The following is a 19,242-nucleotide window of genomic DNA, read 5'->3' as shown; positions in this document are numbered from 1 at the left end:
ATGATTTACTCAAGGATGCTAGGGGAATCCTAGACGGAGCTTAAGTTAGAACCGAAGTTTCTTATTCCCATTTGTCTGCTCCGATCATGAGATACAGATACGCCACCCCTGGACTCGGTACAAAGAGAGTCTCAAACTTTTGTCTCCAGGTGCTCCCTCTGGGAGCATAAATGTTTAAAACCTTTCTCTCTCATATGATCAGCTGCATTAATCCCAGCCTCCTGTGCATAAATGCAGCAATGATAAAACGCTGTGCTTTTACAAACTGCTCTGCTGACCGCTCTGTGGTTTGTCTTCAAGTGGAAGAAATCATCCCAAATGTGATCGAACCCTCCTTCGGCATCGGGAGGATCATGTACACGGTGTTTGAACATACATTCCACGTCCGGGAGGGAGACGAGCAGCGCACGGTGAGCTCTTTCTGCCGCTTGCACCCTGCTCTGGACTGGAGAGTCCAAAGTGCGGACAGCAGATGTGTGTGAGATTTGAAATGATGTTGTTAGAATAGGCAATCGGTGGGAGAAGCCGGGCGGAGCAGGTGTGGTTACCTGCTCCTCCCTGGCAGGGCGTGTGCAGGATCGTTTCAGTATTGTGGCCTCATCCTTCTTTATTGGCCATAACTTCTCACTGCCGTGTGTGTGCATCCTCATGGTTTTGACCTGAGACCGCTCTAGAGGTGTGGCAGGAGGGAAGTGTGTCTGTGTGTATAGTAAAGTAACTGATGCCCAAACCGACTGGAGAAGCCCTGGTGGCAGGCCCAGGAAGAGCTGGCTGGAAACCTGGCCGTACTTGCGTTTCTTGTATCCATTTGCTAAATTGTTCTTAAAGAATCTGAAAATAACACATCCGTTTTCCATACAAGTCTTCCGTGTGGTTGTCGGGGAGGGCACCGTGTTTCTGAATGATGGACGGCACCTTAAGAGACTCTCACAGGCCACCTGTGGACACGTTTGGGATCCCTTATTATCTGCAGTAGGAAAATAGGGGTGCAGGGATGAAACAAGTGCTCTGAGGGCTGGTGAGGTTACTGATCCTGAAAAGTCCTGCACCATCAAATCCAGTCCCTGTTGCTCCCTTTTGAATGTTTGGTATCTTGCTTTATGCATAGATGCAGTTTTAATTTGTTATTCAGCTGTTTTGCAGCCATGCTCCCTACCTTCAAGTCTCTATTGGGATGCAGTAGGCTGTGTTAAACCACAAGAAGCAACATAAAGCGTAGTGTACGAGACCCGCCTCGCCTCCACTCGGAGGTGTTTTAAGTAAAGATCATCTCTGTTAAGTTTTAATGGGTCACAAAAGTCCCAGTGGTCTGCAGGCATAAACTATCCTGACCGATAGCACTGAAGAGTCTGGCTCAGAGTATGGCTGATGATGTATTAACTTTTGTATTGTTTTTAATTTTTACCCTGTGCGTAGTTCTTCAGCTTCCCTGCCGTCGTCTCTCCGTTCAAGTGCTCCGTCCTTCCTCTGAGCCAAAATCAGGAATTCATACCTTTTGTCAAGGAACTCTGTAAGTGAATACCGCTCTGCCGTTCTCTCTCCAACTCTGTTCGTGGGGGTGACTTTCCTTTTTAAGAACACAGGAAAAAGACTGATGGGGGTAAAGTGGAGGGTCTTTTTTATGGCGTTTCCCTGTGTAACAAGCAGTTGCCTGCAGTGAAGGGAGCGGAAACCTACGCTTTCATCAGTCTGTCTTTTTCCGAAGACATCTCCAGCAGTTGAAATTAGGCCAATCTTGCAAAGTTGCTGTGTAGACATAACCTAGGCTCAAAATCTGCTCCCCTGCTTTCCTCCATGATGAGTCATAATGCAAAAGCTAGCTGCTTGCATGTTAAAACCCACGCAGCCTCAGCGAAACTGTAGCAGGCAGTGTGTTTGTTACTAAGCAGGGAAGGAGCCAGGCCTCCTGGATTCTGTTTTCATCTCTGCCACTCACTTGTCATGTAACTTCGACATAAAAACCCAGACCTTCCGACACCCAGCCCTGATCTCTAGACCCTAGACAGTCCTTGGCATATTGAAACATTTTGCTGCTGCCAGCAGCATGTCTAACATGTTGTTCGCAGTGAGCATGGAACAGCTGTGATTTGGTCAGATGGCGCCTCTAATGCAGCCTAGCATGTTAGGATCAGGCTGGTTTTCCACTTCCCTGTGAGCCTTAGACGCCAAGGTTAACTTATTCTTCAGTTAAGAAGGCAAACCTTCACAACAAGCTTAAGGAGACCTTTGATTTTTTATTTTATTTTATTTTTTTTTTTTTAATATTTTCCTTTAGAAAGAGACTAAGCAAATGCAGGATGCAGTGCTCAATCTGCACTGTAGTGTTTTCATTGGGTGTGAGACTCGACATTATGAGTCAAAGCAATCTCAGCACTTGCTGCCATCCTGCAGTCACTATCTGCTAATTAATAACACCCAAAAACGTGCAAGTTGCTTTACAAAACTCAGCTGGAGAGAGAGAGGTAGATGGGCCCCTTCGCTTATGTGAGCAGCCCCACTGGCATTACTATGACTAACTTCAGGGAAGTACGGGTGGTTTTCTCGGGCCCGATCAATGCATGGATGATGTGGGAAGAGCAGTAGTAGCAGGCATGAGGAGGAGCGTGTCAAATGGTGGTAGGGTTGTCTTGCTGCTGTAGTACGGAGGCAGCTTTGTTTGTGGCAACCCCCTTTGCTTGCCTCTCTGGGGTTCTGCGTTCGGATCCTCCGGCCTGCCAGGGTTGTCACTAATCCCAGCAATGTCCGGTTATTGCAGCCGAAGCGCTCACCCGGAACGGCATCTCCCACAAAGTGGACGACTCCTCGGGGTCCATCGGCCGGCGCTATGCCAGGACGGACGAGATCGGCGTGGCTTTCGGCATCACGATCGACTTCGACACGGTTAACAGGACGCCTCACACGGCCACGCTCAGAGACCGAGACTCGATGCGTCAGATACGGGCTGAGGTAAAGTCTGGGCTGGCATGGGAAGGGAGCAGAAATCCCTCCTGCTCCTGTGGGGTAAGGGGTCCGTTTGGCAGCTGCAGCGGGCTTTCTGTGGAGAATTCACAGGGAGAAGGGTACGAACCAAACAGAGCACCACCGGCCACCGGGCAAGTGAAGAGGCTTTCGTGGGAGTGGGAAACCAGTGCTGCCTTCTGAAAAGGGGAGCTCTGGAGTGATTTATGCACCTGCAAGAAGCTGGTGCTTGTGATGTGAGCGTGCTGTGTTGGGTGTAGCATTACCCCTAGAAGTGCTGCAGCAGCATAGGAATACTAGGTGTGGTGTAATGGCCACGTCTGCCAAGTGTGCTGCATACTATAAGGTCACTCCTCTGGTGCAAAACAAGGCTGTGTTAGGACAAGTGCAGTGTCCACTGACAGGCTTCTCCTGGCTTATCAGTCCAGCTGGGAAGTGGGTGTGATCCCTGACCAACCTGGCTGTGCTAGCTGAAGGCTGGAGTATGGACATGGCCGAAGGCTGCTGCATGGAAAACCCAGCTCCAGCTTGACGGCTGTCCAGTAGAGTGGGCCGCCTCAGCACCCTTCCCCTCGCATGTGAATTTGCAGCGTGGTGTCTGTGTAGTTCCGTGTGCTCTTGACAAGCAGCTGGCCAAGCCTTCGGCAGGTTTTCAGCAGGCTTTAAAGCTCCATTCTCACTTTTGTGCCTTGAAAGAGCCTGACTGGAGGGGGATATAGGGCTAGCAGCACTGAGTGGACCCACAGCCCCCCGTTCCAGCTAGGTCCTTCACGGGGAAGACTGCTCAGTGTTGGATCTGTTGCCATTCCCTGTGTGGACAGAGCATTTGCAAATCCCTCCCCCCAAGATCTGGCTCCTCTATCCTCTCCAAGCCAACAAGCAGCTTGTCAGTGACCTGTCCAGATGAACATTAAATAATAAAGAGCAATATCCCCCCTCCTCTACCCCCTCTCTTTGCTCAGGGATTAGCTGACACTTCTGTGGAGGAAGGGATCCAGAATGGGTGCCCTAGCTGATGTGGGGAGAGGCCGCGAGTTGCAGAAACAGGAGGCTCCAATTCTCACTTCTGCACTTGGCAGCACCGTGCGTGTTACCAGTGTTAATATTGGCATACAGTCCAGGCAGAACCGTATGTTTCTGATGGGCCTTGATCCAAAGTGTGTTGTAGTCACTGTGGGAGAAACCTCCAGTTGATTCCAGTAGGCTTTATACTGGGGCCTGATGTAAATAGCCAGCATTTTTACTGGTCTGTAAATGGTTTCTGAAGTTGTGTAATTCTGTGATGAATATGCTCACAGTCTCTGCAGAAGGAATAGCAGTTCCTGAGCCAGTAGCTCCTCTGTGCTAGTGCTATCTTGTATGGGGCCTCTCCAGACCCCTCTGCTTGCCACTTCATCTGGGTAAATTTGTTCTCTACCTATTCCAGCCTGTGGCATGATACTGCCGCGTACCAACTCTGCTCCACCTTAGTGATGGCTGCATTTCTTTAATGGGTTGCGCTGCATAGTAGCTCCGCATGAGCTAGAATGAATGGTGATACAGCATTAAGATGCCCTGTTGCTTAGAAACTGTAATGTGGAGGTCTTAGCATTTGAGAAAGAAAATAGCATTTGGGGAAAATGAAATCAGTAATTATCCAGGCAATATTATGTAGTAACAATGTCGAGTACTGTCGGTGTACCTGTAGGATTACAGCGCAGCTCAGTTTGACTTCAGCGGCCTCATACCTTATCTCTTGCACCCTTCCTTTAGGTCTCTGAAATTCCTACCATAATCCGTGACCTGGCAAACGGTTGCATAACTTGGGCTAATGTGGAGGCCAAGTATCCACTCTTTGAGGGACAAGAGACTGGCAAAAAGGACACAATAGAGGAATAGACTATGAACCTGACACAAACCCTGTCACATGCCCACTTTTTACTGTTCATGTTAATATGAAATAAACTTATCATGTGTATTATTCAAAGCTGCATTGTTTGTGCACCCAGGGACTATTTGGTTTTATTTTTTTCTCAATTGCTGCCTGATTTTAACTTCAAACTGAAATAATTGCAATTAAAGCTAAAGGTGTTCTGAATAAACACGCCATTGCATATGCTTGCTTCTCTGTGTTATGCAGCCTTATACTTTTAGGAGGCCTTTCATGACTCGCTTTGAGCCAGTTCTTTGTTGTAATTTCTTGGGTTTCAATTAGAAACTTTGGGCATATGGAGAGAACAGATGGTTCAGTGCTGGGGAGGGCTGAGTTGAACACCTGCACTGCCACAGATTCCTGTGTGACCTTAAGCAAGTCACTTAGCCTCAAACCCACAATGGGACTTGGGTGCTGTGATGCTCTGCACTGCAGCACCTGGCCCCCATAGCAGAATACACAGGTGGTGGGTTCCCTGCCTGCCTGGAGAGTTGGGCAATTTGGAAGGGAAGCCGTGAAAGCCAGCATGCCCAGTGGGGCAGCTCCTTTGCTAGCCAAGAGGAAATGCTGAGGATGAGGTTGTCTGCAGCCCGAGAGCGGAAAGGATGTAAGCACCACCAGAAGGCACGCCCATTCACTCAAGATGCACAACTCTGGTCCATCTGGAGTCCTTGGCTGGATCACTCCCTTATTAAAGCATAGCTGGATGCCTCACCACTTGCAATGTAACAATAGGAGTGGGGGAGGCAAGCCCTGATTTTCAGAAGCTGACCCCAGTATGGATGTCTGTCACCATCTGTGCATGCACACTGAGCTGGAGTCTTCAGGGCGTTGCTACTGAGCACGTGCCTGCATGCACTGGAGTCACGGAAAAGCAGCACATCTGTCCACATTGAAACTGGTTTAACTTCCTTGGCATGCTTGAATGCCTGCACTGCATAGCCGGACAAGTCATGCTGAGGTAGGTAGAGCAGCTGCATGAAAAGCATGGGTGAGAAGGTGGAATCCTCTTGGCCATCTGAGATGTCTGGGTGGCCGGCTCCTGAAGGAAGCCCTGCTTTGGCAACCCCAAGGCAGAAGGAAGACAAGTTGACGCAGGGGAAGGGTCCTTCACCTCCAGGTCCTAAGCAACCACCTTATGAGTTAATGAGCTGCGAGGAACGGAGTCGGGACAGGACGGGTTAGTGAAAACAAACTTTTGCCTTATGCACCTGATGGTGGGTTGTGAGGGGCTCCTTCCCCTTGTCATCTGGGAGCTCGGTGTTGGAGCACTCTTCCAGGAGGCAGGAAATGTAGGGTTAATTCCCTCCTGCCTATCCTAGAATAAAACCCAAGACCAGTTCTGGGAACACAAATCTCCCTGCTCCAGTTCAGTGCTTAGCAGGAGTCTACAGCCATGGTCTCACTAGCGCACATCCTTGCTTTGAGTTGCACCAAGAATTTGAGATTCACTGGGCAGCTGCGGACTCCTGCAGCCTGTGGTCAGGGTCAGCTGCTGGGGAGTGCAAGAAGCGGAGGGCCCTGAGCCGGGATCATCATTTTCCTGCAGCCCAAAGCTCAGTACCTGTGGGGTGGGTGGAAGGCTTTCACTCATGTGCTGTATTTCTAGTGGCCAGCTCTAAGCAGCTGCACATGCAGCTTGCAGGTAACTTTCCCCTGCATTGTGTGGGGAGCTAAGGGGTTCTCACTCCGCGTTCTGCATTCACTCTGGGGCCAGATACTAGAAGGTTATATATCACATTGCTTAACTTTCAGGCTCCTCTGGATCTGACTGCAAGTCCCCTTATCCCATGAGTCTTACTGGCTTGCAAGGGGACTGGGTTACTGAACTAGGACTTCTGCCCATGTATATCTAGCTGGGGCAGATGCTTCCCTGTGGAGAGGCTCCCATGGCATGTGAAGGGAAGAGGCTGCTACTTGTTCCTGTCTGGGAGAGGAGGAGGAAAAGCAATGCAAAGACTAAGCATCCAAAAGGCTCTTGCTACAAGTCACAAGACAGGCCAACAAGGCCTGGAGCTATCAGCTGTTTTGTGCAGTCTGTTTATTGCTGCGTTGCTTACAGTGCACGGACAGGGAGGACCAGGTATGTGATGGCAGGGTCTGGCTACAAGAGGTGGGGTGAATGAATTACACTAATGCCAGGAGTGTCAAAGATAGGACCTGTGGAGCTATATCATCCAGCCCACAGGGCTGCCTGTCACATGCACCATGTGCTGGCCCTGGCCCAGCACATGCAGCCGATCTAGGGTATGCACACATGTGATACCCACACCAGACTGGCCCTGCTTGCCAGATCCATGCCAGGTCCAGATCTGGCCTGCAGACCAGCCATCCATGTTGGATCCAGTGCACGGGGCCCTTCTGGTGTGGGCTCCATGTACAGTACATGCCCCAGTCCAGCCCCACATATCACACATGAGGCTTGGGCTGGCGCATGCTGCACGTGGTGCCTGTTTGTGGGCCCAATCCAGCCCTAGACCCTTCATTAGGCCCTTGGGGCTGCTTGATTTTTGACACCCCTAGGCTGTAGAGTCAGGCCAGTGCTTTTCCTGAGTGACCAGAAATTTCAGCGCTCGGCCTGAGGTTTTCCCAGGGTTTGTACAGCAGGAGCGCTCAGCCTTTTCTAGGAGCTCCTTCAAGATGTCTCAACATTGGCCCCCAAAGTCAGTAACTGATTTTGGCTGGTGGCTCCAGGCCAGTAAAACGGGAATGCACTGAGCTTTTGTGTCTGCCGGTCTGTTCGCCTGGCCGATAGCGTGAGTAAAAGCTACGCTCAGTTTAGACTTGTTGAATTGCTGCATGCTTACTCAAACCGTGTTGCAGTAGGAAGAACAGGTCCTTGGGTAACCTGTTATTCAGGACTATCTCGGGGGGGGCCCTGGACAAAGAGCACCCCTGTCTGCTGAGCTGCCGAACTCTCTTGCTTTGCAAGGCAGCAGTTGGTCTAATTTAGTGAAGCTGCAGCCTCTCCACCAGCCACCGGCAGCCTGGGAGCAGGCAGAAAGCCCAGGAGCCTGGGAATGGTGTCCATTCTGGCTCCCACCGCTCGGTCTTCATTGTGCAGTTCAGCACACCATAGCAGGGAGAGAGACTTCATGTAGCCTCCGGAGGAAAATGCTATTCCCATTCCCTCTGTACCCATTCAAAGGCCCCACAACAAATTTGAAACAAATCCAGAGAGAGACAGACAAGTTAGAGGGAAGCCGACAGGGCACCAGGAGCCGTGCACCTGCAAGAAGCCATCTGACCCCCCCGCCCCTCCTCATCTCATGAAATGCAGCTTCTGGTGCTCATTTGAGACCAAATGGAGGCTATGAATATTCTCCAAGCTCCCACCGCAGCTGCACAGGACCTGTATGCCAGTCTGCAAATTATGGCCTGGATGATGTATGTCGCAGTCGCTCCGTTCAAGCCAATGGGATCCTGGCTAAGGTAGTTGATTAAGGATGCCGAAGACAATAAAGATAAGTGGAGTGATATGGATTTGCACCAGGTGCCAGACCCCAGGAGCCCAAAATAAGCATCAGGGTGTGTAGTCACATGATTTCAAACTGGCATGGCATATCTCAATGTATGCATTCAGCGCACCTGTGCTAGAATTTGGATAGTCTGGGTCTTATTTTTAACCAGATGCAGTGCAGTGTAGCTGGGCTGTGGAAGGTGTGTTTCCTGCGTGGTTTTCCTATTGTGGGAAGCTAAAATGCAAGTGATACCCATTCAGGATGCGTCTGACAGGCAAATCCTCGCCTCGAGCAACCGCTTTAAAGCATTCCCCAATGGGGCTGTCTGCGGGGAAGCTCGTCTTTGCTGTTCTCTCGTGATTTTGATCTCATCTGGAAGGGGAGACGCCTGCCTTGTTCTTCCCACGGGGTGGCACTGTTAGTCTGTAACTTCCCCGATCAAGCTGCAGTCCTTCAGGAACTCAGGGAACCCGATCAAGTTTTGCTGCTCCTGGCAAAAGGGCTGGTGAAGTCTTAAGTCTTGTAGTTGCTGATGATCCTCTTAAAGCTCCCGCTCCAGGTGTCAAGTGATTAGAGGAGCCACTCGCCTTTCATCTAAAAGGTAAGTTTCTAGCCCTGGAAAAGCTGGAATACGTGACCCTTCAGTGCTCAAAAGAGAAAAAGTGTTCTGAATTGACATTTAATTCATTATTTTCTATTTCATGGTTTTTAAGCGATCCTCATCATTGCAGAGATGTCTGGCTCATCATTTCTAAATGTATAGGGCTGGCCAGGCTGGTTTTGTTGGCTATATGTGCTAAGGTATTGCCAGGATTGGGACCCCCAATTAACACAGTACATGCATGTCATCAGAGGCAGTTCCTGTCCCAAACAGCTTCTAGTCTAATGCTTCAACCTCACTCATCACACCAAGGACTTGGCTGAGTATAGTGCCCCCCTAGGCTTTCATGCCCTGCCAGCTTTCTGCGATGAAGCAGTGAGGAGGTTTAGGGAACACAGCCGACGAAGCTGCGGTCCTTTACCTTCCTCCTCCCATGACCGCAAATTGTGCATGTTCCTGCCCTCTGGGACTTTGGGTTAAACTTGGGGGCGCTGCTATGGACCCATCCCTGTGGGCACAGAGGGCCAAGGGATGGGGAGAGCTGCCTGGAAGCCACCTCCTGGGCACAGTTGTTGAAGTCTTTGCTACTGGGATCTCCTTTTAAATAAGAGCCTGGAGGAAAGTAGTGAAATCTGCCCATGACATGCATTGATACGCCCTGCTCTCCACTGCGGTCTGTGTTAGCAAGGTGGGGGATCATTCTGGGTTACAGCTGCCTGCTATCGGGTCCTGAGGTCTCTGCCCCGGTGCTATCATGGAGAACAGCGAAGCTGCTCTTTGCTCTGCTGAAGTTTGCCAGAGTGTGAAACGGGGCTGTGCTGCCTGGGTACCGCTGCAATCACCCAAAATGCACTGGTCGCTACCCCCTGATGGCCGAGGCTGGGGCTCATCCCTGGTGCAACCTCAACCTGGCTGGCACGTTCAACGCTGTTGCCCATGTCTGCTCTGAGCTGCATTCGCTCGATCCGTTCCCGGCCTGAACAAACTGCAATATTTCAATGATTGAGGGTTTAAAAGGGAGAGAAAAGGGGTGCCTGGAGATGCTGGTGTGTTGTGCAGTTGGAGTTGGTTTCGCTGCACTCGCTGCTGGCGGGTTCTCTGGCTTGGCAGGCAAACAATGAGTATCTAACGCATCTGAATAATGTGTTTTATTGCTAATGAAAGCTATACAGCGGCAAATGGCAAATAGATGGATGAATAGCCGTTTGCCTCGTGCTCCACTCGAATAATACATGTTGGTTGTTTTATGTTGTTTGCCTGGATGCAACGAAGCGCTGATGACGCGCGTTCGACTTGACCCGGACTAGCGAGGTAGTGGGGAAGGCCACCTGCTAGTTTAGTTTAGTACGAATGATGTCTCCTTTGGCCTGAGTCACGGTTGTTGTCTCCAGGGATTTGGTCTGAGCAAGGCCATCAGGCCAGTCCCGCTCAGTGACTGGAGGGGGCTCGGCGTCAATGGCAGGGCTGCACTGTCGCAGCTGGGTAGGGCACTCGGACGTGTCTTTGGCACTGGGGGACGGTAGCGATGACTGCCCTAGAGACACCCGGATGGCACGTTGTTCTGCCCTCTGCCCATTGATGCGGCCCATCCAGTCCCAGCTTTCCCGTAGTGGTGAGCTAGTGCAGCCAGAGTACAGACAGCTTCTCTCTTCCTCCCAAACCACTTTGCAAAGGTGCAAGCAGCACATCCTTCAAAATCTTGTTTCTTAACAGCGGTAGGATAACACACTGGGGTGGCTGATAAGAGCCCGAGCCAAAACCCATCGGTGTCCAACTACGGGTGAATAGGTAGTTCCTCAGGAGGTGGAGTGGGCTTCTCCATTGCCTTGGGAACAGCAATAGCCTCCTAGTATCACCTACCTGCTTCGCCCACCGTCACCTTCGAGCCATCTTCCACGTTGCCTCTTAGGGCACGTTGTCTCTGCCTCCATTCATGCAGCTGCTTCTCCGGGCCCTTTCTCAAGAGCCATGAAATGCTCTGTGCAAAAGGTCCACAGCCTGGCACTGTGCGTCTCGTGCCTCTTACCGTAGCAAACGCAACAAAACCCAGGCGCTTCTGAACAGTTTGCTCCGAATCTCTGCCAGCTCCTGGTGTGCATCCATACCACTGCCATGGTGCCCCCAGGGATGCCATCGCTGGTCGCCTCCGCCCGCCCCCGCTCCATGCACGTCAAACCCAGCTGTGAAGCAGGGTCACAACCTCCCATCCCCACTCCTGACCTCTCAGTCTCCAGCGTTCGTGAGAGCGACCATGGGATTTGGCACATGAAGAGTGGAAGTGGGTGGGTGACGTTGTTTTTCCCAGGACTGCTGTGGAAACCACGTAGACATGCCCAGAGTGAGCTGGTATTTCCATCTGAAGTAAGTGTCCTTTTACATGGATATAGCTAAATCCTTTTTACATTACACAGGAAAGATGTTTCTGTGATGAGGAAACTTTTTCTTTTGTAAAAATATATGTATGTATTTATATCTATCTATATATCTATAGATATAAATACATATATTTGATAAAGATATACATATATTTGATATAAAGATATACATATATTTCATATAGATAAAGGTTTACACTGCTTCTCTCCTCTGATCATTGCCTCCTTAACCCACCATGGGAACCTGCGCACCCGTTCCAATACTTGCACCCTTGCACCGGTCTGCAAGTCATTGTGCCCCTCAAAACCCCCTCGTCTCTTTGTCCTATCCGCGAATACGGGGCTTAAAACTCATTTAATTCACTGTCACTTCCACCGGAGGACTTGCTGCTGCTGTCCTCATCACTGTCTTCTGGTCCAGTAGTCTCGACGGCTTCTTTGCTATTGCTGTCCGTTTTTCCACTGGAGGGGTCTTGAACGATCCTGCGCCAAGTGTCCCTCTGCCCGGTGGCTTTGGCTGTGACCTCCCTGTCCTCTGCTACCAATTTCTGGTAGTAGGACTATGTCAGGGCTTGGGAGACCTGGATTTGGGTCTTTGCCTCACCCAAGACCTTTAGCCTGAAATCGGGCCAGTCAGGTCCAGCTCCTCTGAGATAAATACAGTAAATCCAGATGTCTAACTCTTGGAGATAAAGTTGGTCACCATCTGCCTCGTTCGTGTCTCTTGTCTCTTCCCTTGCCTCATTGTCCATCTGCAAAATGGCAAAACCAGTGATTTTGCTGGGGTGCCGTGAGGATAAACACAACACGGATGGTGCAGCGCTCTGATATGGAGGAAGCGAAGGCCGTACGCTGCGTTGCATCATTAAACCGGTGCAACGTTCCCAGGCAGACACAAGAAGGGCTTGTCACGCAGACATCCTCAAGCTGCTCTGTTTGTCCTGTTGCCTTTCCAGCCCCATTCAGCTGATTTATGCACCGGCCCTAATCCAACGCTGGCAGCATTTTGCTTTGCTGTGTGACTTTAGATGAGGCACTTCCTCATTTGATGCCTTCGACGTGGCCCAAAGCTGCTTGGCCCAAGGCGCTGTGCAAGCACAGTGCTGGAGCTGATTGCTAAAAAGGAAGGATCTCCAAATACGACCAGAGAGTTTGAGAGCTTCAGTTTTGAGGGCTCATCTGGAGCCCCTGTTTTGCAGGAAGTGCTGGGCACCCATCCACATTTGGGGCCCAGAACTTTTCCTGTCGGGCAAGTGGTAGAAACGACGGGATCAACCCCTCTGCCATGGACAGCCGGGCTTTCCATGACCAGTCTTCCTTCTTTCCATGCTTGCAGCTTCCTTCAGGAGTTTGCTGTTTTTCATGCCTATTACTTGGCTGGGGGGAGCTGCAGTTACAGGGTTTTTTTCCCCCATTGTTCCTTCCTCATCTGCCACTTCAGCTTCTCTTTTTTTTCTTTCTTTTTTAATCACTTTAAAGCCAGAAAGAGGAGAGGCTGGATTTAGTCTGTCAGTTTTCAGCACTCATTTCAATACAATAACAATAATAACAGCCTTGCTAATGCAGCAGGGTTTGACATTTAGAAGAAAAGGGACTTTTCAAGTGTGGGTTTTTTTTTCTTTCATTTAAATGGGGTTTGAAGATGCTTATGTTCTTCCTCCTACACCCAAGTTATCTACCCACTTCTGGCCTAACAACTGGGGGGGGGTTCCCTTTAGCATTTATAGTCATTTTGTCTTGTCTCTTATTGGGCAGAAATAGTGTGAACTGTGGATCCTAAGACCTGATCATTGTCCTTTTTCAAGCTTGGCAGAGCTCAGCATGAAGAAGCAAAGGGAAGAAAATCACAGAATCATTATGAGGGTTGGAAGGGAGCTCAGGAGGCCACACCTAGTCCAACCCCTGCTTGAAGCAGGACCAGCCCCAACTACATCATCCCAGCCAAGATTTTGTCTAGCCGGGTCTTAAAAACCTCCGAGGATGCAAATTCCACATCTTCTCTGGGTAACCGGTTCCCGTGGTAAATGCAGCGGTGGATGGCAACTTGGGCAGCAGCAACCATGAGATGACTGAGTCCCGGATCCAGAAGAAAGGAGAGCAGCAGAGTAAGGACCAAAATGCATGTTTGGACTCGTTAGAAGAGTGGGTCTCCATGACATGGGACTCCAGGCACCCCTCTCCAACTTATGCATTGAGTGGCACCATTTCAAAAACCAATTTATATATTACAATGCTTATCTCTTTGCAGAGGGGCTGGGCAGCGGGTGTAGGGGACTGGCCAGCCTGAGCTTGTACTTACCTGCTCGTCTCCTCGCACCTGGTGGCACGATCTGGTGTCAACCTGGTGGTGAGACCCACTGCATTAGATTTCCTAGGCAGAGAAACATGGTGGGTCAAATCCTACTATACCCAACTTTAGCTCATAGCCTGTCGTATTGGTGTGATAGTGGAAATCACAGTCTTTCCTAAACCGATGAGAGAAAACAGCTATCCCTACAGGCAGACGGAAACATCCTTCCACGCAGCTTGAGTTGCAGCTCTGTCTTCCTGGTATCCCCATGGCCAACCATTGTAAAGCACATCAAGGGGTATGAATTATTCACTGTAAGAAAACCCATCAGTGCAAATCCCTTGGGCGTAGACGCCACACCGAGTTGGCATCACCAACAGGAGTCTATTATCCCAGAACCGACTGGGTTACAGATTGTTTCTTGGTTTCTCCATATTTGTTTTCAAGGGGAAACAACACTAGGTCCTAACGAGGTCCTCTATTTTATATTGGTGGTGTATTGGATGTTACTTCAAAACCTGGTTTCCTTACCGCCAGCTGAACCCAGGCCACGCGGTGCCTGTTTCATGCATTTCTGGCATTTGGTCCAGGCGGGCGACTGAAAGCAGTAGTGCCAGAGACGAGACTCTAGGCTGCTGCCCAATACCAGATGAAATATAGAGTATTGAAGAGAAGGGGATGGCTGCCAGGGACAAATATAAAGGCTGCATAGACTTTTCCAGGGTCCGGCATGCCATCCCAAGAGCTGAGGACGTCTGTGAAGAGTGGCCTTCTCCATACCCTTTTTAAATGTATATGCTTCTGTCATTAAGAGACAAAACCAGCTAGCTGTATCTCTTCTATCCTGCATATATATGCACCTGCGGAGTCTCACACAAAGAAAAGCTCCAGCTCAGTTGTCTTGCATTAATTGATTGATTTTGATGTGTAAATCTGCAATACAACTGCAGATGTTAGTGCCCAAATTCACTAGGAAGCTCCATATTCTATGTGCAGCTCGGGCAGCCCCAAGCAGCCACGAACATAAAGCTGGAAGGATGAGACAGAAAACTGCTGGCTGAGCTGTGGTCCCAGCTGTGCTGCATCACCAGAGTGAAACAAAGCTCCCGTTAGGTACCCATTAATCTGGCCCTGAGGCCTTGATTGGGGACTAAGGGGAGCTGCCCAAGTGTGCCCTGCTTCACCAGAAGAGGGGGTTGTGGGTCCGCCAGTGGGTTGTAGAGAACGATGGTTTTATCTCCTGTGTCTTGGGCACAGGCAAGATGTTTCTAGGTGATGCCCTTTATTGGACTGACTGTAAAGTTGGGAGAGACGCTAGACAAACTTCCAGGCATCAAGTGCATCTCTGTCCGACCTCCTCCGTCTGACCTGAGCTGCTCCTAGCACCCCCGTAGCTGTTAGACCAAGCACTGCAGTGTTCGAAAGGGCAGGGCATTAACTAACGAGCTCCGTTGTTTTACATGAAACAAAGTTGCTGTCCAATTTTTATTGTAGGTGCTTATTTATTTATTAGATAGATTAAAAAAGGTGCCGGGTGGCTTGCGGTAAAAGCCAAGATAACTCTTCTAAAAGCAGGATAAAAGAGGAAAATGAGAGAGCATCACCAACCAAACTCCCTGCCTCCCAAATTCAAGAACCATCTGCCACCGCTCCACCCACCCTTTCCTGCTCTTCGGCCTCTCACCTAGGACAGCATCCACCCTACGCATCTCAACCACACTTCCCAACCCTTGGTCACTACCTCTTTAAATTAAAGCAAAAATGTTTCCCATGCCCCCTCCCCACTCCCTTAATATTGCTCCAGCCCAGCCCGGCAGTGTTACCTGACAGCAGATAGCCCTGCTCTGAATATCACGCGATGGGGCTGGAGCTGGGGATCATGAATAATGCTGTCACTGAGAACCAGGCAAAGGATGAGGATGAAAATAACCTGTGATGGAAGGGGACAGTTTGGGGCAGATTCAGTGACTCTGGCATAAATCTGGAAAGACCGGAAATCTGGAATTTGGCCCGGCATGCTGCATGCTGGCAAACCAGTTCATCTGCTGTGGAAACCAGTGGGGGATGGACCTGGGCCTAGTGAAATGAATGCGGAAAGGCTGTGCAAGTCTTAGCCATCAAACCACACACTGGAACAAAGCCAAGGGAAAGAATTCAGCAGGTATTTGATATGGTCCAGGTGTCCCACGCTGGAGGCTGAAAAAAGATCACAGTGAACCAGGGCAAGCCAGACAGATGTGCTTTAAACCCTTGTGATTTGCATCCTTGCTTGGACCTGCATCTCACCTTTCAGAGGGAGATGGAGATGGCTACATATTTATAGGCAGACCACCAAAGATACATCCAGCTCCTCGCTCTGCCGCACTCATTTCCATGTTCATGTCCTGGCTGATCATGTAACATGCTGCTGTTGGTTTTAATCTGCTGATATCTCCCTGATCAGCAGATGGGGAAACGTTGCTCATTCATTTCCTTTTAATTCGGATACAGCTATGAAAAATGAACTCCAGTCTGCCAGCAAACCTACAGCTGCTTCAAAGTAGGTGTCATCTATGCCAGGCTAACCCCCAAGGCATCTTGCAGTCAAGGAGGGATTGAATTGAAATGGGATACGATCCCCAGCAACAGAAAGTATCCAGAAGGCATCTGAGAGATTTAGGAAGAGCAAAAGCCATGATCAGTTGTACAGATCCAAGGTTTTGCAATTGTGAAATACTCGTGAACTGTAACTAATGAGGAATTTCTGCCGCCAGTGCAGCACTGCAAACCCACAATGCACGGTGGGAAATGTGCACCTTCTCTTGAAGTCTCAGGCATTAACTATTGCTGGAGATGGAAAACTGCATTGGGTGGGTGTTGATTAGTTTGTTCCCAGTTCCAAGCTAGAGGCTGCCTGGGGCTGCTTGACCTAGGTTTTTATTAGTACGCTTCTAACATATGGAGTTTAACATCCTATTTCTACCATCAAGGCAATGTCTTTGAAAGAGCTCAGTTTTCCTTTAGGGACCCAGAGAAAGGCCAAGTTTTAATAAATACTTTGCACTCTGTCCCCATCAGTATGACAGGTTTCTTTTTTTTCAAAGATCCCAGCAATCAGTATGTAAATAGACCCATGCAAAGTAAAGCTAGATAAGGCCATTTTAAATAGCCATCACCAGGGTAGGGAGCAGGCTTTATCTGCTTTTGGCCAAACTGGTGCAATGTCTCTCTTTAGACGGCTGCAGTCTTGTTGCCTGTAAAATGAGAATAATGCTTTTTGGGATCAGGTGAAATTTGAAGGCACAAGGAGAGTTTTTGAAACACTTCCAAGTGTTGGAAGTTGAACTAGAAATAAGGAACATTTCCACCACATTTCCTCCTGGTTTGCAACTGCTAATCAAACTGGTCAATATTTTTTAATTCTGATGGAAAACCAAGGCAAAATTGTCAAAAAGCATGATTTTGTCCCCTTTTTCTGTCCTACTTTTTGACCTGCTTTATTTACAAGCGATTAGAGGCTCTCAGCAGAAAGGAGGTGTAGCTGTTCATTATTAGTGACTGGGGAAACGTATTTCCTCAGAAGGGAAGCCCAGTTTAACTGAGATGGAAATGATGTGTTGAATGAGAGGCTGGTTCTGGGTGTAACCCATAGACATTCAGACTTTGTGTTTGATGAATAAAAGAAGTGAGTTTGTTATAGCTCCTGCTTAGGAAGGGCTTGTTCTTTAGCACAGGCTGTAGAGTCTACTACCTTCAGCTTTGGAGGTCCCCACTCTGGATACTAAAGATCAATGTCCTGGCTCTCAAACAAGAATATGCCATTATTTACCTTCATTTTGATAGCATTTAAAGCCTCCTAGCAAGGATCAGGACCTCCAGTGGACTGGAGAAATTGAAGTTAGGTAGAATTACTGTTGGTTGGAGGCATCATTGATTGAATAACCACAACCAAAGAGTAACTATAAATGGATCAATGTTCAAATAGCAGGTGGTCTCAAATGGGGTTTCTTTCAGGCTCTGTGCTGCTTAGCATGTTCATGAATGCCCTGGATATGGCAGAGAGCTGCTTGATCCAGTTTGCAGGTGACACAGAAATGCAAGGGCTTGCAAAGCTTTTGCAGGATAAGAGCAGTATTCAAAAGGATCTGGATAAAGTAAAGAACTGGGCTAGAAGCAACATGAATTTCAACCAAGTTAGAACTAGGGGAGAAAAAGCAAACGCACGAGTATGGAGTAGGGCTGGGTGGTAGCACTAAAGAGAAGGATCTTTTGGATGAGGGGGCATCTACATGTGCACATTACTTGGAGTTGACTAATTAGCTCCGCAGTATAGCATCGCTGTCTACACGTGCCCTTGTATTAGGGCACAGTAAATGAATCAACTCTACCGTAGGATAGCACTGTTTGGGACAAGTACTATCCTATAGCAGAGGAGTTATGTGCACTTGAATGTATAGATGGTGAATGGGGCTGGCTGGGGCAGGAGGGTGCTGCAGTGTGGGGGCTGCCTGCCTGCCTAGCCCCACACTGTAGCACCCTCATGCCCCAGCCATCAGGCCCCCTCCACGGCACACTGAGCCGGGGTGGAGCAACCCCAGGCTGGTAGGCTGACCCCCCTTCCCAACCCCAGTCCCCTGCCAGCCTGGAGCTGCTCCATCCCAACCAAACGTGCTGCAACACGAGGCACACATGTAAATGGTGTGCCTGGAAGAAATAAACTCCAGCGCAAATGTGCCAGAGTTTATTGCTATGTGCTAATTGCATGTGTAGATGCATCCAGGAAGTGGCAATGTGTTGCTGTTGTGCAAAAAAACCCCTTAAACCATTTTTGGGCTGCATTAACAGAAGTCCGTAAGGCAGGTCAGTTGATAGGACCACTCTTAGGTCTGGTTAGGCCTCCGCTGGCATGTTGTATACAGTTCTGTACACTTCATTTTAGAGACAAGAGAGGGGGCAGAGATGGATAAGGATGTAGAGATCTACAACCATGTGACAGAGTATGGCCAGTATCCTCTGCAGGAAGTGAGGAGGTTGCACCAACGTGTTTTCTGCCTTGGGGAGCACTGCAGAGGCCAACAGACCCTGGAGTGAAAGCCATTGTGTGGAAGCAAATCTCACTGTACCTTCTCTGTATGGCACCGTTTCCTTTTACTGGCAGGCATCTGATACAGGAAAGTAGAAGTGATATGAAATAAATGCGGGGGAGGCTGGTGGTATGGTCCAATAGCAGTGGCATTGACCTGAGAGTCAGGCAGTCTGGGTTCTCTTCCTGTTTTGTGCTTTGTGGTTATGAATGAGTCACTGCGCCTCAGTTTCCTCATCCGTGAAGTGGGAATAACGATACCTTTTGTGAAATGCTTGGAGTACTATGGATGGAAAGAAGCATATAAGCTTCATCCCTTGTCCAGGGAAGTCCATAAAAGTGCTTCCAGTGACTCCTGAGAAGTTGGATGAGGCTCTATATTTATGTTCATATAATAATCAGCTCTTGATTGCATCTTTTAATAAAACAGACATTGCCAAAGGCTTTTTCCCCTCCTTTGTTAGCAAGGAACATCCTTCTAAAGAGAAATCAAACAGAAAGGTAATCTCCCAACTGCTTGCAAAAAAAAAAAAAGAGAAGTGATTTAATCTTCTGTTATGGGGAACCAGATATGAAATAATAA

The 19,242-nt window shown here is 49.1% G+C and overlaps 1 protein-coding gene across 2 annotated transcripts in view; it reads left to right on the top strand.

The window, feature by feature from the left end:
• GARS (glycyl-tRNA synthetase) overlaps positions 1 to 5,039 on the top strand; it is a 50,150-nt gene extending 45,111 nt beyond the window's left edge. For both annotated transcript variants that reach the window (XM_006022945.3, XM_025203369.1), the window contains exons 14-17: positions 301 to 410; positions 1,417 to 1,510; positions 2,756 to 2,946; positions 4,711 to 5,039. In XM_006022945.3, coding sequence (XP_006023007.1) covers positions 301 to 410; positions 1,417 to 1,510; positions 2,756 to 2,946; positions 4,711 to 4,836 — 521 coding nt within the window. In that variant the 3' untranslated portion in view covers positions 4,837 to 5,039. The remainder of the gene's footprint in view (positions 1 to 300; positions 411 to 1,416; positions 1,511 to 2,755; positions 2,947 to 4,710) is intronic.
• The last annotated feature ends 14,203 nt before the right edge of the window (positions 5,040 to 19,242 follow it).

This window comes from Alligator sinensis, unplaced genomic scaffold (assembly GCF_000455745.1).
Source record: "Alligator sinensis unplaced genomic scaffold, ASM45574v1 scaffold885_1, whole genome shotgun sequence".
In the NCBI taxonomy this organism is placed as follows: domain Eukaryota; kingdom Metazoa; phylum Chordata; order Crocodylia; family Alligatoridae; genus Alligator; species Alligator sinensis.
This window is presented reverse-complemented; position numbering and strand designations above follow the sequence as displayed.